The 24,373-nt window shown below is 44.3% G+C and overlaps 1 protein-coding gene across 3 annotated transcripts in view; it reads left to right on the forward strand.

Annotated features, from left to right (window-relative positions):
- Nucleotides 1-24,373, forward strand: part of CD226 (CD226 molecule) — an 86,996-nt gene that overhangs the window by 38,654 nt on the left and 23,969 nt on the right. For 2 of the 3 annotated variants that reach the window (XM_047086252.1, XM_047086253.1), the window contains 2 exons: nt 10,073-10,168; nt 19,956-20,303. In XM_047086252.1, coding sequence (XP_046942208.1) covers nt 10,073-10,168; nt 19,956-20,303 — 444 coding nt within the window. The remainder of the gene's footprint in view (nt 1-10,072; nt 10,169-19,955; nt 20,304-24,373) is intronic. The other variant, XM_047086254.1, reaches the window with a different exon arrangement.

The following is a 24,373-nucleotide window of genomic DNA, read 5'->3' on the forward strand; positions in this document are numbered from 1 at the left end:
TGTGGGGCTCTATCTCATGACCCTTAGATCATGACCTGAGCCGACATCGAGTCAGATGCTTAACTGACTGAGCCACCCAGGCGCCCCAGGGCAGTCATAGGGCTTGCTCACCTTTGTATCTCGTAAATATTGCTTCACAAATCTTTTTACAGTAGACTCTTAAGTGTTGCTTTGCTTAATAAACTCACCTCGGTGTTTAAAACTGTCTTGGAAAGTTGTTTAAGGATTATCGTTAAGTTGAAAAAAATGTAGTTTGTGAAAGTGACTGATACCCCCCTTAGTAAGAAAAAAATGCCATTATGGTATGACTGAGTGGATAAAATTTAAAATATATACTGTGATATTTCGGAGGTTGGAATTATGAGTAATTTTTCTTTTCTTCCTTTGGCTTACCTGAGTTTCCTAAATTTTCCACACTGGAAAAAAAACAATCTGCAAATACTCTGTAATGTATGGGACTTTCTTGGGGTGCCCTTCTTTTCCTGCGTGTGGTTTGGTCTGGTGCAGTGTAGACCCCATCTGATAGTGCCTTGGACAGTCAGGCTTAGCGAGGGGTTGACTCACTCTCAAGGTTTGAATTCAGGGACTCTTGGCAATGATGGCATTCGTTTTCTTCTTTTCTGAGCGAATCCAAGCTACCCATGTTTTCCCTTGTCAAACCTTGCCCCTGTTATCTCAAAGCATAGAAATCAATGGATCGATTGAGTAGAACCCAAGACTGATCATTTTCAATAACACTTTTCCCCAACAAGTTGGACGAGGAATTAAAGCTATGTTTGTATACAAAACCCAGAACATAGCCATGTTCCGGGTGATGAGAGATGAAAGTGACCATTTGGGAAAGTGAACTCAAAACTACCAAGACATATGGGGTGAGAAAACACATAAATCCTTCCGTTATACTTTTTAAAAATCAATCGCCATATGATGGTGTGTCTTAGGAGTGGCCCTATGAATGAAGAGGAAAATACAGATTAAAATATGGGAATAAAGTGAGGCGGGTCTAACCTAGTCTGAGAAGAAGTTATCTGGAAAATCTTAGTAGAAGAATCCACACCTGACTCCAAAGGTCAGGGCAGTGGGCAGCAGGGATGGAAGGAGGGATGGTGGTGAGAGAGAGAGAAAGAGACAGAGAGACAGAGAAACAGAGAGACAGAGAGAGAGAGAGGGAGAGAGGAGAGAGAGAGAAACCCAGTCTAGAGCTCAGAGGCAAGTCCGAGGGTGTCATAAGAGGAAGCTCAGAATGGAGGCAAGCAGTGCACCAGGTTGAAGCCTGGTGACACTGGGAAGGAGTTTGAATGTTATCACGAAGGATTTGGGGGTGCATTCAAGAATTTTCAGCTAGGGACTTACAGGGCTGGATATGTGTTTTACAAAGACTGCTCTGGCTTTATGACAGGGAGGAATAGAAGTGAGGTGGGAATGAGTAGGGAGAACTATTTCCAGGCTGTTACTTCAATCCAGGGGAGAGGTGACAATAAGAACCTGCAGAGAGGAGTGCAGAGAAGTGGGCAGTTGTAAGGCATTCGGGGGAAAGGGTGACCGACCCTGGAGGCGAGTGAGATGAGAGGGGTGGGCAGTGGAGGAGGTGAAGCCTGGCATCTGATCACCATGAGGGAGCACGTGGGGATGGGTGTACCGGACAGAGGTCCTCAGAAGGCTCCCACGTTGCAGAGGCTCGGCATTCGCATGCACAAAGTCATACTGTCCTATTTCAGTATCTCTCCGAGCAAAATGGATGAGAACGTAGTGAATGCTTATTGGGTACCCATATTGACTAGAGAAATCTTCTCTGGTATTCTCATGTACAAAAGGCACTAAAAGCATGGTCCATGCCCTTGGGTATGTTTATACTTCAGTCAATGAACTCTTTACTCATTATGCAAGATGAAGCGAGGTCTCAGTAGAAAATATTATTTTGTGGTTCGATTCTTATCTAGAAGTCAAGAAAATACACTCTAGTGTTAGTCTATGAATCAAACATATCATTGTTTCTAGTTGAGATGATAAATGTTTTCAGTTATAGCTTTCTGGAAAACATTTGATTTCATGCAGATTACTCTGACAGCCTATTTTTTTGCCTTTTATTTTTAATTTTTAAAGAAGATAGATTTCATTTTCAGAGTTGAAATAATATTTGGGGAGAGGGAAAGCTGGGATGGATGAGTGGTCAACATCATATTAAATTTTTCTCTAGATCTAAAGTATTCTTACATTTTTTTAAGTTTATTCATTTATTTTATTAAAATTTTTCAAATGTTTTATTTATTTTTGAGAGAGAGACAGAGAGAGACAGAGAGAGGATGAGTGGGGGAAGGGCAGAGAGAGAGGGGAGACACAGAATCTGAAGCAGTTTCCAGGCTCCAAGCTTTCAGCACAGAGCCTGATGTGGGGCTCAAACCCACAAACTGTTGAGATCATGACCTGAGCTGAAGTCTGACGCTTAACTGACTGAGCCACCCAGGAGCCCTTATTATTTATTTTTGAGAGAGAGTGCATGCACGTGCACAGGGAAGGGGCAGAGAGAGAGAGGGAGGCAGAGACTCCCAAGCAGCCTCCGCACTGTCAGCACAGAGCCCAACGCGGGGCTCAACTCGTGAACCGTGAGATTGTGACCTGAGCCGAAATCAAGAATCAGATGCCCAACGACCTGACCCACCCAGGTGCCCCTAGAGGATTCTTAGATCCTACTCGCAATTGGTTTTGTTTTATCTTACATGACTTTATAATAACTATGTACTAAATTAATGTTTTCCTGAAATATGCAGTGAGGTTTTTGGTTTTATTTGTGATGTGTCATAAGCAACTCACCGATTACCGTTTTGGTGGTTCTCTGTGGTTGCTCAAGGCACCGGTGATTTATTTATATGCATCACTTAGATGCCTCATTTAAGCTTGCGAGTAAATTATTTTTGCTGTTGAATACAATGGAACCCATTGGCAGGCAGAAAAGATGCTTTATTTTCCTGTTAGTCCACACAATATACCTCTGAATTGAAATAGTTGAAGTGTGATAAACCTCCCCTTGATTAAAGCATATTAGGACATATTAGTAATCGCCACCACTGCCTCTGACACATCCTGTGATTAGACCCAGATCCCCAAATTTTATGGCTTTTTGTTTTGTTTTCTTTTAAGAGGCAAACCCATAAATGTGATAAATGTAATTCCAAGATAATGGAGTTAGGAAGCCATTACGGAAGGCAATTTTAGAGGAAAATGGAGAGTGTAAAATGATGACTTTAAAATATTTAAAATTATGGGGGTGGAAATTAAATTGCAGACTTTGGAGAGAAGTGTGTACTGTGCAGGGGAAATGGAAATCATCCCTAATTTAGAGAAAGGATTTACAGCAAGATAAAAAGCCAGAGAGAATGGCAACTGTGGAGTTTAAATATTTTTAAAGTAACCATTTCAATTAGTCTCTGCATTAAAAAAATGGCAGCAGCAATAGGACATACAAATTCCTAAGAAGCGTATTTATCTAAGTTCTTTCTGACCTTGCTTCAAACCACGTATTTGGGAACTAAGCATAATCTGAAAAAGAATTTTCTTTTTTCTATTTCATCTTTGCTTTTAGTGTTTACATGTTTAATGTTGTCCTCAGATGAATTCTGGCAAGTGGAGATCTCCAGCACAAGAGAAAGCACCCAGGGGTCTCTGGTCGGTGACATTAACGTTGGATTCATTTGTTAGATTAAAATACATCATATAGGCTCTTTGGCCATTTACTGAGATGTCTACACATTTCTGTATATTTGTACTCACTCCACTACTAATATATTAAACAAGTAGCAGTGATTCTGAATCCCATCAGATCCAGTGTTCTCTTTCGTAATAAGTACTTTATAAATCTATTTTGAAATTATATTCATAGATGAGGAAAACTACCTACAGAGACAATTTCAAAACATAAATATAATGCTCTAAGTGTAACTTAAGGGACAAATAGCAAGAAAGCAATTTACAGTAAGGTAGACTGTATTTTAATTTATAAATGTTAAAGCACCAGTATGTGAGAGGACAAATGTGTTCACCTCCATTTAGGAGTCACCATGAAGCATGAGTACACATTTCTTGAAGACTTGGTCACCCTGAGTAGCCTTGTCAAAAATGATACCATATTCAAAATGAACAGCTACTAGTGAAGTTCTAATACCTCAAAGTGAAATCTTCCCTCGATTTAAACTGAACAAGAATAGAATTCCTAAAAAGGTCAGGGTAAGCTAAAATAGTTCAGAAATATTTTGTGCACATTTTCTTATACCGATTTACTTTCAGGTGAGGCAGAACCTCTTGAATTATTAATTGTAATTCCTTTGAGGATAATTAGGTTTTGGCCCAGGACTCAAAACATTGTCTTAAATATAGTAGGTCATCAGCTGATAGTTATTTGTGTATTAGTTTCTTCACAGCATTTTTGTTTCATTGGGGGTCACAGAATAACAGCTGAATGCATCTGAAATGGTCTTGGTTGTCATTCTCAATTAGAAGAAGGGCCAAAAGTCGAATCTGTCTTGCCCTTCCTTCTTTTTCCAATTTCTTTCAGTAGAAATGCTTTTCTAAAAGAGCGATATACAGGACCCGGCAGCACTACTGAAATCTGACGCCCCTCAGCGAGGAAACGAGACCAAGAGAGCTCTTACCAGAAATTGTCAACCACAGGCTCAACTCAAAATCAGAAAAGAAATGTTTTTCCCTGGGTCCATGAACACCAATATATCGATGTAGGGTGTACACTGTGAGCCTCATTTCTTGTAGTAACAATGAACTTGAATTAAGCTCCTCTGGTTCTTCCCGTCATTGACAATGGCATTAATATGAGGTGGAAGGAGACCTCATCAGACTCCCCGGCTGTCTAGGGGACACAGTTGCTCTCAAGGCTTATTAGCAGGTGTGCACATAGCACACTAAGAGCCTCATGGCATGTATTGGATGGAATATTGTTGTAGAAAGGCAGGATTTCAGAACCAGAGGACTCTCACCTCTTGCCCTGATATTTATAGATCAAACTCTTGGACAGTTTTATAAATAATGGACAATTTTGATCATTGTTCTGAAATAATGCTAAGAAAATATAGTCACAATGAGGCTGCTTTCCCAAGTTGGGAAGTGTCTCTAACAGCAGTGAGGTGCTTCCCTCAACTCACTTCGTTTCCAAAAACTTCATTAAGAGTGATAGGAATTCATTGGCGTTGGTAGGCAATGCCAATTTCTTCTTCCTACACTTTGATGAGAGACCTTCCTTCTTCCCCTTCTCTTCCTGTCTATAATCTGCCAGCTCTCTTAGCTTGTCTGAGATTTCTTCTCTTTCCCTTGGGCCAGTCCCTTGTGTGATGATGTGTAGGCTGAGCATTTGACTAGGACACCTGAGCCCTGGGAGAAGCACTCTGTTCACAGCATCTCCCCCTGCCCATGAGATCTGTGCTGGCAAAGGCACCAAGACCACGTCTTCCTCAACTGCTGATGGCACTCATCCCATGCTTGAAATTTAATAGTAAATGACAGATCACTGTAAGAGCTAGATACTGGTTTACCAATTCTGCTGTGAGGTATTCTAGTTTTTTAAAAGTATTTGCACTGTAATACATAAACATAAATTAATGAGATTCTTCGTTAATTGCTTTCTAAAGTTTTCTACTTTAGAAGATAAAGTTTGTTTCCTTTTCTAGTTGTGGCCAAGCTAGTCCTTTTCCTATTTTGAGAAATGAGAAACTTCAAATGACAAAATGATCCGATCTGTGACCTGTGACAATAATAAACCCTTTAAGCATATTTATCTCCTCAATCAAGGACTTGTTTTGTTTTCAAAGCTCTGCCAATCTATTCTCTAAAATGTTCCAAGTCCCTTTTTCTTTCTACAATATCCTTGATATTCTCTAGATCTCTCCCTTTTCCCCACGGAGGCGGGGCTTGGGTGGAGGGCCAGCTCCCCCATCATAGGGTGTAGGCAGTTGGGCTGGGTCCCGAAGAGAGAACGATGCCCTGGGGCTCCAGGAACAGGTAGGATAGGCTCCTGGGACACATTGTAGACAATCTGCAGCTGTGGAGGAGCAACCCAGGATGTGTGCTGGAGCTGCATGATCAGGTTGCTGTGGCCTTGGACCTCGGCAGACATTGACTGGGGCTTCAGATTCCTTGAGGGAAGTGCACGTCGCTGCCACAGGGCCCCGATGGGACGTGCCACCATGCTGTGACTCTGAGGGGTGGGGTGTTAGAGGCGTGTGGGGAATTGGGCTTTGTTTAATAGGTGGCTTGTGGCCTGAACCAGACTTCTTGCCGACGAGCCTGGGGTGAGGGGTTTCCAGGACTCAGGGCAGCTGGGCATTTCTCTCCCAGAGCTCCCTGTCCGCCTCAGAATTCCTGAGATCCGGCTCATGGCAGCGGCCACGGCAGCAGCATCTGGGGCCTGATTCAGGTGTTCTCTGATCCACCCCTGATGCTCAGTGACTCCGAGTTCATCCTCTCCCTGCCCCTCCATCAGGATACACCTGTACTCCCCACACACTGGAAGCCACCAACTGCACCCTGCTGTCTTCCTGGGAAATTCCCCACTACACGTGTGCACACACACACACACACACACACACACACACACACACAAATTGCTTTTGGAAAGGTCATGGGGTGGAGGCAAGGAGGGTGCCCTAACAGACCCAGGTCAGATGTTGCCGGAGGACGCTGGGCCAGCCACAATGGCACATCCCCAGAGGAGCACGCACCAGCACCTGGTTGCTAGTGCTAAAGGTCTCTGCCCCCCGAGGTGAGTGTCATTTAGGTCTGGCAGTATCTTATTCTAGTTGTAAGAAACCAGCGAATTTAACTGTTAAAAAATTATTGTTTTCTAGGATTGATCTGTATGCATTTCCTCTGACTTGGAGCACCTACCAGGGGCACCTGGGTGGCTCAGTTGGTTGAACGCCTGACTTCGGCTCAGGTCATGATCTCACAGTTTGTGGGTTCAAGCCCCACACCGGGCTCTGTGCTGACAGCTCAGAGCCTGGAGCCTGCTTCAGATTCTGTGTCTCCTTCTCTCTGCCTCTTCCCTACTTGTGTGTGCTCTGTCTCTTAAAAATAAATAAACATTAAAAAAATTTTTTTTTAAAAAGAGCACACACTGAATGCTGAATGAATACATTATTATCTCCTGTCGCCATACCTATTTTTTATTTGTATGTCCCAAATTTTCTTTTCTTTTATTATTTTTAAAAATATTTATTTATTTTGAGGGAGAGGGAGGAGAGAGACAGAGAGAGAGGGAGAGAGAGAGAGCGAGCAGGGGAGGGGCAAGAGAGAGGGAGAGAGAATCCTAAGCAGGCTCCACGCTGTCAGCACAGAGTCTGATGTGGGGCTTGAGCTCACAAACTGTGAGATCATGATCTGAGCCTAAATCAAGAGTTGAACGCTCAACTGACTGAGCCACCCAGGCACCCCCCAAATGCCTCTTAAATCACAATAAATTGGGGCACCTGGGTAGCCCAATCAGTTAAGTGTCCAACTTCAGCTCAGGTCATGATCTCACAGTTCATGAGTTCAAGCCCTGTGTTGGGCTCTGGGCTGATAGCTTGGAGCCTGGATCCTGCTTAGGATTCTGGGTCTCCCTCTCTCTCTGCCCTCCCTCCCCAACTCATGCCTCATCTGTCTTTCTCGCTCTCAAAAATAAATAAACATTAAAAAAGTTAAAAAAAAAAAAAACAAAGAAATCCCAGCAAACTGACATGGGCACTATGTGTTCCCTCCCTCATTCTACCAGCTCTTTGTGTCTCTGTTCTGGACTGTTTGCTTATCTGGCAAATCCCATGATTATAGCAATCCCTGTCAAGAGCCACATACACACTGGTTTTTCGGTATTGTCCCATTTTTCACTTTAACTTCATTATAGTTTGAACTAAAAAATTTCAGCCTCTCCTACCTTAGAGGTTGGGAGAAATATTGTTGATCTTGCTGTGGTGTGAAAAGCACCTGGAGCTCTTTGGAGAGAAGATATTAAAGCCGTAAATATTGCAGTGCCGGCTGGTGCTCAAGGCTTGCGCCCGGAGGAACAGGTCCTGGGGGTGCTTGTGTTTGGCAAACGTGGGAATAAAGACCCAAACTCATGTAGGATCTGGACTGGAAAATATGACTTTTAGGCTCCTGGAATCATCCACTGAATTTATAATATGGTATCATCTTCAGAGACAGGTTCTCAATTTCTTCCACAGTATTTATTGAGCAACTGAAGGTACCTGGCTTTGTGCTGAGATCAGATATATTGAAGACATGCCATCTTCAAGGCATTGAGCGTTTCCCAGGGCAGGGAGAAATGACAGCAAATAAAAGACAACACGATAGAAGGTATAGAAGTAAAAAAGAAGAGGGAGTGGTTAGCCTACCTTAGGATGGGTCAGAAAATATTTCCTCCAAGGAAGTGGTGTCACAGTTGAGTTTTATGGGATAAGTCGTGATTTTCCTGGACTGGAGTGAAAGGAGTATATTAGGCAATCCAGAAGAGGAGATGGCTGATGTAAGATCATAAATGTGAGTCCTGTTTTGAGGGACACTAGAGTATATAGTAGATTCTAGTAGGAGATGAGACTGGGGGCAAAGGCAGGGGTAAAATCATAAAGGATTTTACTGAAGAATGTGGACTTTGTCCTATAGCGACAATGGGAAACCTCTGAACCTTTTAAAGCAGAGATGTGGCATGACCAGAGTTGAATTGTAGCTCCATAGTTTTGGATGCAGTGTGCGTTGGTGGGAGAAAGGGCAAGAATCAGAGTTGGGCAGCTATTTTGATGGCCCAGATGAAGAAACATAGGGAAATACATAGTGAGTGAGTCTTGTATTTTCATTCTATTTGGTTTCAAAGTCATTCTGGGGGCACCTGGGTGGCTCTGTCGGTTAAGCATCTGACTTCGGCCCAGGTCATGATCTCACGGTCCGTGAGTTCAAGCCCCATATCAGGCTCTGGGCGGACAGCTCAGAGCCTGGAGCCTGCTTCGGATTCTGTGTCTCCCTCTCTCTCTCTCTGCCTCTCCCCAAGTCGCTCTCTGTCTCTCTCTCAAAAAATAAATAAACATTCAAAGTCATTCTGTTGTGCAGATTTCTCTGCTACAATGCTTAACCTCCTACAGATGAGATAAATGTATCAGCAAATATTTATTGATCATCGAATATGTGCAAGATATAATTTAAGGTGTTTCCAGAGATTAAACAGTTCATGACATGGTACAATTACCTTGAGAACTTTTGGAGCATGGGGGACTAACGAGCTACAAATGAATATTTTAAAAATTATTTCTGCCTCCAAGGAGCTCGGCATAATTGAGAGAAGCAAGATAGAAAACACGGCAGTTCCTATTTTGTGAGTGTAGTGATTTGTTATGCACAGTTAGACGTGGGAAGAGTAAGAGCTGTGGGACCCCGTGGCCTAGGGCTGCTGTGGGCTGGTGGGGCAGATGCTGTGAGACAGGCTGGCCAGCAGGGCCTTGAGGGAAAGATGGAGTAAGAGAGAGCACTGTTACCACAGAAGTTCTGGACGCCACCTCCGGGTGCTCTGGTGTAAGTTCAAATTCTAGGTTCCAAGTAATATCGGTAAAGTTCCGGAACTGTGTGCTTTAGGTTGTGTTCCTCAGGAGTCCTGGAGAGGAGGATAAATGTGAAAGGGATGTGTTGGGAAGTGTTCCCAGGAAAGTCCATTAGGGGAGCCGGAACTGGACAGAAAGGAGACCAGGCAAAGTCCAGGGATGTTAACTTGAGCTCACCAGGCAGAGGCTCTGAAGACCCCCACCCCTGTCAATCACTGCGCAAGGGCCCCTCTGGGTATGTAGGTCCCAGGCCTGCACTGAGCCTCACCAAGCATAGCAGCAGGTGATGGCTCTTCAGGAGGCAGCGTTGGTGTGCCCCCAAAGCAGAGGAATCCCAGGGGGTGTACATGGAACCCTGAAAGCATTTGTCAGTGTCCATGTCAAGTACCCCTGCTCTCAACCTCCCAAAGTGCCCTACATTGTGGGGCTATTGCTCAGAGAGACTCAAACAAAGGACCTGGTCTTTCAGTTCTCCCCATTCATCACTGGCCTTTATCCTTTAACAGGCACAACAACACATCGGTTGCCTGAGAGTATAAGCCCCTCTCCCCCAGAAATCCTAGCCTTTCTTAACCACAGTCAGGACAGCATAAGATATTTTGGTAAGTAAAATCGGGCTCATATTCAGATGTTTTCAAAAGAGAACTGTAAGAGTGAATTTTGAGCTCACTTTCTCTGAATGCTGTCGCTATTGAGATTTCTGAAATGTGGGGACTAGGGTATTACACCTTCCCCTTTCCTTATATAGAACGTCTTCTGTCTCATAGGTCATGTCTTTGTCTGCAGAACTGACAGAAATTGCTTTCCAGTGTTTTAGAGTAATTTTAATTGGTTAGGAATCACAGTGGTAAAAATTATGAAACCCAATTTTGCGAGCAGTGTGTTTAAAAGCTTGTTTTTGCAATTCACTTAATTTTATCATATCTTTCCTTTCTGTGGAGGTTGAAGCAGGTATGTTCTCATATAAGTGTTTCTGTAATGTGTCTATGATGCGTGGTGGGGGTTCCCCCCATTTTTAGCATTTTTAGCCTTGTATCAATTGCTTCTTAGTCATTTTTCATATGTCATTCATCAGAAATCCTGCTTACCTGTTCTCCACAAAACCAACTGGACCAACCGGAAATATAAATGAAAGGTAATGAGGGCGATACTGTAAGAAACAGTGACATGGGCAGAAAGCATAGAAAGAAGGAAGTCGGACATGGAGTCGATGCTTTAAATGCACAAAGCTCATTTAGCTACTCGAATATCTTGTGTTTGGTCTTCCCTGCAGATTTTCTTTGGGCAAATAACTGTATTTGGTCGAGACCCTTTGACAAACCTCGCTGAGCCCAGAGTCAGCCAACAGCACGGCTTTTATTTAGTTGGCTGGGAACCAAACTCACACCTTTCCATCCCAGAGTTTCTGGGGACGTGGGGCTCTGTTCGTGCAATGACCTGGTCGTGTGTCTCTCCACCAACTCGGACCTTCACCTTCTTTGTCTTTACATCAATAGGATTTTTGTTGAAGGAGTGAATGAATGAGTGAATGAGTGAACGAGTGAATGGCCAAAGAGGTAACATTTCATTGCCTCCTGTGTGTAATCTGTCTTCCTGCTCAAGTCTCCCACCCACCCCTGCCCTTGAAGACACCGCCCCTGCTCCTGTGCTCCTGGGGAGCATGGTGGCCTGTGACAAGGCTGGCTCCTGGCGCCTCTCAGTCATTTCTGCCACAGCCGGTCTGTTCCTGGCCACTCGCCTGTGGGAACCTGCTTCCTTTCCTTTCACTCGGAAAGCAATCTAATGGACGATTTCACACTAATGTGCTGGTGCCTGCCAGGAGCTGAGGTTGTTATGTGCATTTTAACAAGGACAAGTAAAGAAATTGATTTCTAATTATAGGATTGAAGGCATCATAAAATAAGATATTTAGGAACAAGGGTTTCCAGGGCGGCTCTTTCGCCTCTGTGGAATCCTGCCCAGTTGCAGGTAGGAGGGAAAGCTCCATCAGGTGGAGCACCTCATTGGGATAGGGGTAGGATGGCTGCCGTGGTTTAGGGGCAGGTGCCTGAGCCTCCTCCCAGGAAGGGGCTCCCTTCTCTGCCCCCTGCCGCTGGGCGACCTACCTCGGGGTCCTCGGTGTTGGGGACTAAATGTGTCAGCACATGTCACGCCTTCAATGCTGGCACACAGTAAAGTCTCATTTGAGGTATATATTTTGCCTTTAAAATATGTTGAAGGGGCACCTGGATGGCTCAGTTGGTTAATCATGTGACAGTTGGTTTCGGCTCAGCTTGGTGGGTTCGAGCCCCTCATTGGGCTCTGCACTGACGTGGCAGAGCATGCTTGGGATTCTCTGTCTCCCTCTCTCTGCCCCTCTCCTGCTTACTCTGTATCTCTCTCTCAAAAATAAAATAAAATAAAATAAAATAAAATACTTTAAAAAATATGTTGAAAATGTTCCAACTATGTGAAACAAAATGCTTAATGTAGTCCTTAGTGACAATTCACTAACACAATCTACTCTCTGATTAGGGTTGATGTTAATCTTTTGATTCTTTTCCTGTAAAACTCTGCCATGCAGAAAGTCTTACATTAAATTTCCAAGTCAGTGAGGTCACCTGCTAACCTTTTGGTAGAAAACAAGCCAATGCTCCTGGGCTGTATTGTCATCTTTTGGTTTTACAAGACCTCCGAACTATACTATTTAAAATTCTTATACACCCATGAGTCATTTATTTTTCTGCTTGGGAGGAACTGCGGAGATGCTCAGAAGTCAAACTTTTTCGTGTACTTCAACAAACCTCATGGCAGTGACTTCAAAAAAGCATAGTTCTCATGGTGTCATGACAGAGAGATTGAAATTTACTTTTTCATGATTAAAGCCTGTGAGCAAAATTTACATATGAGGGTCCATGGTGACCCTTTAGACAGACATTCTCAATCTTCAGGTTGGTGTTGGGGGGGGGTTTCCATGAAGCTACTGGGGGGATAGCCTGAGGTCGGGCGGTGGGTGGGGTGGTGCTTTGGCCTCAGCAGGTGCTTTGAATCCCAAAGGGATTTGAATCCCAAATCCATACAGGCTGGAGTTGCAAGTGTTTCTTTCTTTGGTGCCCAGACAGGGGCCTCACAGCTTCCCTTTGGACGCCCTGCAAACCCGCCCTCAATAGGTATCTTCTGGGCTGAATCTCTGATTTGCCGCCCAGGACATGTTTGCCCAATTCTAGTTCCTTCTTTCGTTGAAACAATTAGCCTTGCTTGGCCTGACTCCAGGACAGGTTTGTCAGGTTGTGTTTTTATCTCTCAGCACAGCTTTCATTCTTTATCGGTGCTTTTCAGCCAAGCAATCTCTTAGCTTATTTTTATCTCCTTCGCTTCCTCTACCTTTTATCTGCACTTTAAATGAAGGACAGGAAATGGCAATAGTGTGGAGGGGGCTTGTGAAGATCGCTGATTTCCCTCACTGGGTGGCCTTGCTGCTTCTGATATGTCCTGGTAAGATCCAGATGATTGTATCGGAAATGCCAGCCCGATGAAGTCTTTTCCCCCCTACCCACCTCGCCCCACCCCCGTGTTAGTTTGCTAGAACTGTCCGGACAAGAGACCGCAGGCTGGGTGGTTTGAGCAGCAGAAGTGGTCTGGAGCTGGAAGCCGGAGACCGTGTTGTCCGCAGCGGTGGCTCCTTCTGAGGCTGGCGGGGGGTGGGGAGTCTGCCCCGGGCCTCTCTCCTCACTTCTGGGGGTCTCCTGCCATCGTTGGCATTCCTCGGTTTGTGGACACGGTACCTTGATCTCCGCCTTCATCTCCAAACGATGTTCTCCCTGTGTGCATGCCCGTGTGCAGTCGGCCCTTTTAGAAGGACACCTGTCATGTGGGATGAGGGGCCCGCCCCGCTGTGGTGTGACCTCATCTTAACTAATTACCTCTGCAGTGACCCCGTTCCCAAATAAGATCACATGCTGAGGTGCTGCAGTCAGGATGGCAATCTATGAATTTTTTCTGGGGGTGGGGTGGGGGGAGACACAGTTCAACCCTTCCCCCCGCCCCGCCCCAAACATCACCTGGGTGCATTTCCAGCTTTTTAGAGAAATGCCATCCCCACGACTCTCGTTGCCGTCTGCACTTGAAACGATCGCGGGGCGGGGAGTTTCGGGGCGGTCAGGGGTGTCCTGGGCCAGCCTGGTCCAGGCTGGTGGCTCCTGTTTCTGTTCTGCCCGAAGCTGCTCGACAGGGCAGCTCAGCGCCCACCACGTCTGCCTTTGCGGGTTTTTGTCTGTCACGGGGCAGAGCTGTGAGGGGGGCAGAGCCCCACTTGGGAACCTCAGCCCCTCTCCTGCCCCGCCTGCCCCGTGAGCTGCCAAAGCGCCATTTCTCTGCTCTCTGGACCTCTCTGCCTGCTTCAGCTGGGACTTTGCGTGTCTATTTCTTTGGCCTACTTCCCCCCGCCCCCAATTTTTCTTTATTTTAAAAATATGTATTTATGTATTATTGAGGTAAAATATAACACGCCATTCATTTCAGGTGTACGACCCAGCGATTTGATAGATATATGAAGAAATGATGACTTCAGTAAGTCTAGTTAGCAGTTGTCACCCTACACAGTAATAAAATTTTATGTTTTCTTTGAGGAGAACTTTGAGGATGTAATCCCTTAACGAGTGCTTGCAGGTTTTTTAGATCTTTGTCTCGGATCACTTTAAATACTTCCTTAGTCATCAAGTAGTAGACATTTTACTTTGCACCTAATTTTTTTTTTAAAGTTTATATATTTTGAGAGAGAGAGAGAGACAGAGAACACAAGCAGGGGAAGAACAGAGAGAGCGGGAGAGAGAGAGGATCCCAAGCAGGCTCCACACTGTCGGCACAGCGTCCAATGTGGGTTTCGACCTCACACACTGAGATCATGATCTGAGCAGAAATCAAGAGTTGGACGCTTAGCCTACTGAGCCACCCAGGCGCCCCTTATGTTGCATTTAAATGGATCCTTTATATTTGAGAGTTTGTAGAAAACTTCTCTATTGAGGACATGCGTGGTCTAGGCACAGTTGGGAATATGTGAAGCTACCACCGTTACCACTTCTAATTAGCTCGAGTAATGGTAGTGCTCCTGCAGATAGCTTGGGGCAAATCTGGCTGTTTAATTTTTAGCCTATTTTAACCATCATAAGAGCAAGTTATTGTCTTGTGCTTTAGAAACCCTGGAGAGAGGTCTGACGGAGAGCAGGGGCTGTGGATTTGGACTCTGCACATACGACGTGGTTGAAAATTGCAAGGCGGGGGATCACCAGGGACGGAGAGTGGAGGGGGACAAGTGTTGGAATCTTGGGGGAGAACAACGTTTTAAAAGACCAGCAGAGAAAAAAGGACCCTGAATAAGTCTATGGAGGAAGGTCGGAAAGGAGAGAGGACAACAGAAATGTGCAGGGTCACAGAAGGCAAAGAGTGTCCAGGGGGACGTAGCATCTAGGACTCAGGGTCAGGAACAGGCGTGGCTTGCACTGTTGGAGGATGTGCCTTGGTGTGTGGAACCAGGAGAAATGAGGCAGAGTCGGGAGCAGTGAATTCCTTCCAGAAATTTGAATGAATAGAGAAGAGAGGAGGATTGGACAGCACCACAGTTTCCAAACTTGGTTTTCAGGGATCGGGGAGATCCTATTGGGAGCTGAGGAGTTTCGTGTTTGTCCTCTTTCCACGGATTGCTTGCCAAGGGGTCATTTGACATGTTTCTCTGCTCTTTGTAGCTCTGTAAATTGGTGGTTAGGTGTAGAGGCTTGAGCAGAGTCAGACTGGATCATTTGGGGGAGGCGGCTGCCCCCAGTGCGGCATCATGGAGACATGAATGGTCTTTTGTGAATTTGCAGACATTGATGGTCATTGCCTGGAACAGTGAATTCATTCAGGGATTACACATATGATTTCGAGCACATTTCTCACTATGAGAGGTTTTATGGAGGTAACTTCCCCTCCCCCCAGTCAGTAGGTACACCCTGCATATCGGCTGCAAGATGAAATTATAAGTCAGTTTCTTTATTCGAAAATTATATACTGACTTCTCTGCTCTATGCCAAGTACTGTTCTAGGTCCCAAGTATAGAGTGGTGTATAAAGGTCTATACCAAAGGTCTGGTCTTCTGAAGCTTATAGTGAACAGAGTAAGGGTCTTGTGAAATTGATGAGTGATATTGTAGTGCTGTTCAAACTGCACACAGGGCCACTACCTACTGAGGGTGGTGAAGGAGAAGAGATTAGCGGCCGCAGATGTGATGGTGGCCTGGGGCAGTGGCAGGAGGCACCAGCATACCCTGAAGTATCTGGGTACCCAGGCATCGAGTGGTACTTGGAAAAGGTGATGAAGCACTGAGATAAATTGAAAAATAATCTATCCTGTCAGAAAAATCATACACACAGTACAGAGAATCTCTCATCATATTATTTTGTGATTAGATCACATAAAAACAACACACAGATCAATTTATTAGAACAGACGAAATCCTGTGCCCTGGTAACAGCCAGCGCTGGTGAGAGTGTGACAGGAAGGGAGGTCTCATTCGTTGCTGGTGGGCGTGTAAGATGGGGCAGCCAGTTGGAAGGCAGCTTGTCAGTGTCTTACCATACAATCCAGCAATCAGGCTTCTTGACATTTGCCCAGAGGAATTTAAAATTTATGCCCACACAAACTCCTGCACATGGTTGTTTACAGCAGCTTTATTCATAGTTGCCCAAACTCAGAAGCAACTAAGATGTCCTTCAGGAGGTGAATGGATAAGTAAACTGTGGGCCATCCAGACGATGGAATAGTCTTCAATCCCAAAAGGAAATGAGCTATCAAACCATGAAAACACATGGAAGAATCTTAACTTTTCTTTTTAATATCCATTTATTTTTGAGAGACAGAGAGAGAGAGAGCAAGAGTAAGGGAGGGGTGGAGAGAGAGGGAGACACAGAATCCAGAATCTGAAACAGGTTTCACGTTCTGACCTGTCAGTACAGAGCCCAATGCCAGGCTCGAACCCACAAACCGTGAGGTCATGACCTGAGCCGAAGTTGGATGCTTAAACGACTGAGCCACCCAGGTGCCCCAGCATGTGGGGAAATCTTAAATGCTTATTACTCTGTGAAAGAAACCAATCTGAAAAGGCTACATTCCACATGGTTCCAACTATATGACATTCTAGAAAAGGCTAAACTATGGAGGCAGTAAAACGATCAGTGGTTGCCAAGGGTTGAGGGGAGGGAGGGTTAAATAGAGCACAGAGGATTTTTAGAGATGTGAAAATACTCCAGATGACATAATGGTGGACATGTGTCCTTATACATTTGTCCAAACTCACAGGATGTACAACACCGAAAGTGAACTCCAGTATAAACTATGGACTCTAGGTGATTATGATGTGACAACATAGGTTCATATTTGGTAAAAAATGTATCATTCTGGTAGGGGATGTTGATAATGGGGATGTGGCGTGTGGGAGGAGGGAGGAAGTATATTGGAAATCTCTACCTTTCTCTCAGTTTTATTGTAACCCTAACCCTGCTCTAAAAAATAATCTTTTAAACAGAACAAACTGTGGTCTATTCTCGGTTTATGCTGAGAATTAATACATAACCAAATAGAAATATAAAGTTAACTGGTGTCCATTATTTTCATTTCTATTATTAAGATTTGAATCTTCCCTATTAACGACAGCATTTTGATCCCTATTTCAAGTAGACGTGCTTTCTAGTTCCAAGCACATCAGGACGCCGGGGTCCTCTTGTGTGCGGGGTTTTCGGGTAATTGTTTTCAGGGTCATTTCCTGTCGCCTTACATGTGCCATGCTGGAGGATTAGGTGACAAGCAGCAAAGAGCACAGGAGACAAGGGGAGTTCTGCAGACCTCTTGTGAGTCTCAGTTTTCACCCGCCACCAACCAGCGACTCCGGTAGCCAGGACAGGTTAGCTGGAGGTTACTCTGTGCTTCAGCACGACCTGCCTCTGAGCGGGGCCTGTGAGGCTGAGCCCCGTCTGTGTCTACTGACAGGTGGGTCTTTACGTAGAGCCTGGGCTCTGGAAACTTCCGGGCTCCTTCAACGACAGCTCCACCAGCCCCTGAGACCTGGCTGGTCAGCATCGGAGATGGCCTTCATTGCTCTGTGGATTTGTCCTTTGTACAAGTGTAGACACCCCTCAGGGCGGATCCCCCTTTGTACCCAAGTCAGCATTACAAGGGTCGCTTCCTGAGAGCAGCTGTGGTCACACGGGCAGATGAAGCTCCCGAGATGGGTGGAGGGAGGTGCCACAAAGGAAGACAACCGACGGCAGGCGTGTCTGCACCGAAGACAGATAATATAAGAGCTCAGGGCTGGCCTGCCTCTGTTTCCCCATGGTCTCGCACGCCTCACAGAAAAATGTGTCCCTTTTTCTTTCTTTTCGTTTCTTTTATGTTCTTGATATTTTCCAGCACCATGTGCTTGTCCTTTTATTTATATTATCTCTCATTTCTTTCTCTTTTCTCGTCACTTCTTGTCCATCTTAATTTCATTTTAGTTTCTCGTTTGTTTGCTTTAAGCTTTTATTTCCTTATTTTTCCCATTTCTTTTTTTAAAAACTAAAAAAAAAACTTTTTTAACGTTTACTCAGTTTTGAGAGAGTGCGAGTGGGGGAGGGGCAGAGAGCTAAGGAGACACAGAATCCGAAGCAGCTCCAGGCTCTGAGCTGTCAGCACAGGGCCCGATGCGGGGCTCAAACTCACGGACTGTGAGATCATGACCCGAGCCAAACTCAGATGCTTAACCAACTGTGCCACCCAGGCGCCGCTTGTTTTTCCCACTGCTTGTGAATTTTCTCCCATTTCTTCCCCCCCCCCCATTCTTGTGGTGGCTTTTTACTTAGAGATAACATGCTTCTTACTGTGTGCTTATTATGTGGGTAAAGTGTTAACTTTGATAAACAGTTGTATGATTACAAATTGAAAAACTGGAATGCTGTGTGGTTTTCTCTTTTCAACAACATTTTGACACATGGAACCACTTGTTGAAGAAAAGAAGCTGCCTTTTGGTGGAAATGAAACTCTTATAGACATAGTATTCTAGTTTCGTATGGACAGCAAATCTTGCTGTGTTTTAGACTCAGTATCTTCTTTCAAGTGTGGTTTCTCCTCTCCTTTCCTGTTCCTCTTCTTTTCTTTTGTTTCTTTTTTGAGAGAGAGTGAGGGCAAGTGAGGGAGAGGGGCAGAGGGAGAGAGAGAGAACCCTAAGCAGGCTCCACACTCAGTGTGGAGCCCAATATGGGGCTCAATCCCATGACCTGGGATTAGAAATCAAAAATCAAGAGTCAGATGCTCAAGCAACTAAGCCACCCAGGTGCCCCCACTTCCTTTTCTTCCCTCCCCTCCCCTCCCCTCCCCTTTCCTCTCCTCCCCTCTCCTCTCCTCTCCTCTCCTCTCGTCTCCTCCCCTCTCCTCTCCTCTCTCCTCCTCTCCTCTCTCCTCCTCTCCTCTCCTCTCCTCTCGTCTCCTCCCCTCTCCTCTCCTCTCTCCTCCTCTCCTCTCTCCTCCTCTCCTCTCCTCTCCTCTCCTCTCCTCTCCTCCCCTCTCCTCTCCTCTCCTCCCCTCTCCTCTCCTCTCCTCTCTCCTCCTCTCCTCTCCTCTCCTCTCCTCTCCTCTCCTCCCCTCTCCTCTCCTCTCTCCTCCTCTCCTCTCCTCTCCTCTCTCCTCCTCTCCTCTCCTCTCCTCTCCTCTCCTCTCCTCTCCTCTCCTCTCCTCTCCTCTCCTCTCCTCTCTTACAACTGGTAGTCAAGAAGGTGGCCCAGAACTACTGATTTGGATATCTGTTGAATATTTGCTGAGTGCTCTGCTGGGTAGTTCAGCTATGGTGGAAGGAAGAAATATTGAAGGACTTCCTTGGTATCCAGGAATTTAAATCACATGTGGACCCTTACTCTATGTATGCATAAGACATATCTGGAAAATATATGTATTATATTTATATATCTGAAAAAAACTTTATGCATGTATTTATTCAATGGTCATCTTTTCAATGACCATTAAAATCTTAGCATGACTACAATCTGGATACAATGTTTGAGTCAGCAGCCCAGCATTTCTGCAGAATAGTCTTGTGAAATTCAGCCTCTTGATAAGATCGCTGCCGAGGAAAGCACTAGTGGTTTTTATTACGTTTCTTGTTATATGGTTAACCATGTAAAACTTAAGGGAATATGTGTGAACAAGAATATCCTCCTTTTTATTTATTTACTAGCCTCTTTCAAAAGTCTTTTTCTTACAAAAAATGTGTCATAAAGATATCATTTATAGCTGATGAACCTGTTAAATAACATCGCCATTCCTTTCGATAGAACTTTAAGGGTAGCTTGCACCTTCACACCCCAAAATCTGAGGTCCTAAGTGTAATCATTTGCTTCTTGTTTTCAGATGATTTCGAGATAGCTGTGCCCTCAGATAGCCACATGGTCTCAGAACCTGGAAAAAATATCACACTCTCCTGTGAGCTTCCAACAAAGTGGCCAGTACAACAAATTACCTGGGAAAAGATCCAGCCCCATCAGATTGACCTCTTGACCAGCTGCAACTTGTCCCAAGGGAAAATTTATACTTCAAAGTACCAAAGATGGGTGTCGAGTGACTGTAGTCCGGGAATGACCAGCACCTTCATCACCATGCCCCAGGCCGTGGTCTCTGACTCAGGACTCTACCGCTGTGGTTTCAGTGCCGGAATGGGAGAAAATGAAACCTTTGTGAGGAGGTTGACTGTAACTGATGGTAAGTACGTGATGCATGTCTTCAAGTGTTAAAACTGGAGAAGGCCAACCACTGGATTGGTTTCTGTTGTCTTTGTCATGACTGTTGTTCAAAATATTAAAAAAAAATTTTTTTTTTGCATTTATTCATGTTTGAGAGACAGAGATAGAGCATGAGTGGGAGAGGAGACCTAGAGAGGGAGACACAGAATCCGAAGCAGGCTCCAGGCTCTGAGCTGTCAGCACAGAGCCCGATGCGCGGCTCGAACTCACGGACCGTGAGACCATGACCTGAGCTGAAGTCGGACACTCAACTGACTGAGCCACCCAGTCGCCCCCAAAATATTTTTTAATGATTGAGTTTCGGTAAATGTCAGTTTTTGAATCTTAGTATTTGCTTCTTCTTTACCTTGTGAATCCATCAATTACAGATTTAACGATTACAAACCTTTCCAATTTCTCGATCTGCCACATTCCTGAAATTAAAAGAAAAATTTAGTAAGTCTGAAAAGTACTGCAAGTCTCAGTTTGTATAACTTTTATGTTTTTCCAACTGCATTACAACTTTATAATGGTGGTGACTACGTTTCTAAATCCTCGTGTGTCCTCCACAGTAACAAAATGGTGTTGGATTGGTATTTGCTGAGTCAGTGTTGAGTGGAATTTAATAAATGTTTGACAATGTTACTGCTTTGCCAGCTCAGAGCTTTAATTCCTTCCATTGTTTTCAGCCCTCAGAGCAGCAACAGACTAGCCTTAGGACCTCTTCCTCTAAATCGTATTTCTTTTGTATTAGTAATTTGTCTCCTGTGTCATAATGAGGCCCTCATTTTTTAAGCTTCAGGCCCCACAAAACCTGTGTGAGAGTAAGAAAAAGTGACTTTTCACTTCCTGAAGTACAAATACAGAGAGGCCAACATAGAAGTCTGGATGGAGGGCAGCGTTTACCTCCTCTCAGGCTCTCTCAGTTATGCCTCTGGGCGAGTTTCATAGCAGAGGAACATCTCAGAAAAAATTATTTTTGCTGGTGACAGAAATTGTATTTCACCTTTCCTTTCCTTTCCTTTCCTTTCCTTTCCTTTCCTTTCCTTTCCTTTCCTTTCCTTTCCTTTCCTTTCCTTCCTCCTTCCTTTCCTTCCTTCCTTTCCCTTCCTTCCTTCCTTCCTTCCTTCCTTCCTTCCTTCCTTCCTTCCTTCTTTCCTCCCTCCCTCCCTCCTTCCTTTCCTTTCCTTTCCTTTCCTTTCCTTTCCTTTCCTTCCCTTCCCTTCCCTTCCCTTCCCTTCCCTTCCCTTCCCTTCCGTTCCCACTCCCTTTCTTTCATGTGCTTCCAGCCAGCTCATGTGCCTTGGCTTGTGTGGAGACTTTTAGAGCCAAGGTTCCCTGGGATTTATTTGGCTGTCCCTTTATAGACTCTGTTTATACTGCAGACTGCTGTTTATTCCTGTGTTGGAAAAGAAGAACAGAGTTTGTACACACAGCAGCCTCCAGTGCTGCCACTACAGCAGCTGTGTGTGCCGAGGAGGACATTTGCCAAAGGACAGCACTTTCTCATAATCACCTTGGGCCACATGGAAACTTCTTTGCTTCTCTGATGACAGTGAGGGCTGTGGGCGAGGCCGAGCTTGTTCTTAGAACCTCATGCAGGAGCACCTGGGTGGCTCTGTTGAGTGTCTGACTCTTGATTTCTGCTCAGGTCATGATCTCACCATCCATGAGATCAAGCTCTGTGTCAGGCTCTGTGTTGGTAATGCTGAGTCTGCTTGGGATTCTGTCCCACTTTCTCTCTCTGTGCCTCACCATCGCCCCGTCCCCCACCCCCTCTCTCAAAATAAACATTAACAAAAGAGAACTTGATGCAAAAGAGGGTTGATGGAATATGTGGGGGAGAAATGTTAACAGTTTCTTCATTTTAAATGTTGACTCCATTCCTTCAGGCACAAATACAAAATATTTCTTACCTTAAAAAAACTTGTATTACAGAAATGTTTTTTAAACCTGAAGAAGAAACACACACACACACACACACACACACACACACACACACACAATCATTACTCTTCTCTCAGAGACTAAGGCAAGGAAAAGTTCTATTCAGAAAAATATCATAAAGAACATTTCTCAAACACATAGGAAATAAGATCTTCTCTGCCATATGTTGAAAAAAATAATTATAAACATCTTAAATCATAGAAAAAATAGAGGTAATACATTTTAGGAGATACAGTTATTTCACTTTTACTAATTAATAAAAACGTCTTTCACTCATCCAAACATGACTAAGTTTCTTGCACAAAACTATAACATAAGCGATCAACGGTGTTGAAAATGAAGGTGACTGAAAGTCATGGCCAATATCGTTAGTGTCCACGTGTTTTGAACACTTGCAAAATGGCTGTTTGACATTCAATTGGCAGGTTAAAAGAATATCAACAGGGCTCATTAGTAAAAAGTTAAAGTTGATGGAAAATGCCAGCTGATGACCCTATATTTTGGTTTAATTTGATTTCAAAATAAATGTAAGTGAAGATTGAAAATTTAAAAAAAATCGGATGGAAAGCCAAATAGCTCACTTACATCTGCTCTGATGTGATTTGATTATTTCAAGTCTTGAGGCTGTTTGGTCAAAAATCAATGTAGGGATTAAAGGAGAGAGACAGGTATAAGATGTGGAGCAAATTTAATTTATTTCAACTGTCAAGGGAAAGGTGATTGTGACACAAATTTTATAAACTGCTATGCATCCTTTTGTTGGCTCCCATCAACTTCTTTTATAGGATGCAAAGGAGAGATTTTCGTGACTGTCATATTCTACACACACACACACACACACACACACACACGCAGGGCTCTCCCCTGATTTTCACGTGTGTGTGTTCATCTTCAGACAAGCACCGAGTACTCAGAGGTCAGACACAATGCCAACCAGTGTACCATATATACAGTTCTTTTTTTAAGTTTTTTTAAAAAATTTTTTAAGTTTTTATTTATTATTTTTTTTAACTTGTTTTATTTTTTATTTTTAAAAATTTACATCCAAATTAGTTAGCATATAGTGCACCAATGATTTCAGGAGTAGATTTCTTAATGCCCTTTCCCTATTTAGCCCATCCCCCCCTCCCACACCCCCTCTAGTAACCCTGTTTGTTCTTCATATTTATGAGTCTCTTCTGTTTTGTCCCCCTCCCTGTTTTTATATTATTTTTGTTTCCCTTCCCTTATGTTCATCTGTTTTGTCTCTTAAAGTCCTCATCTGAGTGAAGTCATATGATTTTTGTCTTTCTCTGACTAATTTCACTTAGCATAATACCCTCCAGTTCCATCCATGTAGTTGCCAGTGGCAAAATTTCCTTCTTTTCGATTGACAAGTAATACTCCATTGTGTATATATACCACATCTTCTTTATCCATTCATCCATCAGTGGACATTTGGGCTCTTTCCATACTTCTGCTATTGTCGATAGTGCTGCTATAAACATGGGGGTGCATGTGCCCCTTTGAAACAGCACACCTGTATCCCTTGGATAAATACCTGGGAGTGCAATTGCTGGGTCATAGGGTAGTTCTATTTTTAATTTTGGAGGGAACCTCCATACTGTTTTCCAGAGTGGCTGCACCAGCTTGCATTCCCACAGTTCTTTTTCTAAATGCCCATTTATTTGTTTTTTGAGAGAGAGAGAGAGAGAGGGAGAGAGAAAGGGAGAGAGTCCCAAGCAGGCTCTGCAGCAGCTGCACAGAGCCTGACACGGGGCTCAACCTCACAAACCATGAGATCATGACCTGGGCTGAAATCAAGAGTCAGATGCTTAACCGACTGAGTCATGCTGATGTCCCATCCAGTTCTTGATATATTTTGAACAGAGGGAGAACATGGCAGAAGCATGGGCTGAACCCGAATTTCCTATTGACTATTCTTTGCTAAGTGGAAATAAATGTTTGTGTCCTGTCCTTTGCACTCAGGACCTGGGAAGTAGTTTGAAATATCTCCAGACTGGCTTTTCTGAATTTGAAACTTGTCTAGAGCATGGGGCAAGGAACAGGGGGAAATGTGTGTTTACTGATGGTGACCAAGATTATTTTGGGCCCTTTATGTCT

Source organism: Lynx rufus, unplaced genomic scaffold (genome assembly GCF_022079265.1).
Source record: "Lynx rufus isolate CCGP_SWC_20201006 ecotype Redwood Valley unplaced genomic scaffold, mLynRuf1.p SCAF_20, whole genome shotgun sequence".
NCBI classification, from domain to species: Eukaryota; Metazoa; Chordata; class Mammalia; order Carnivora; family Felidae; genus Lynx; species Lynx rufus.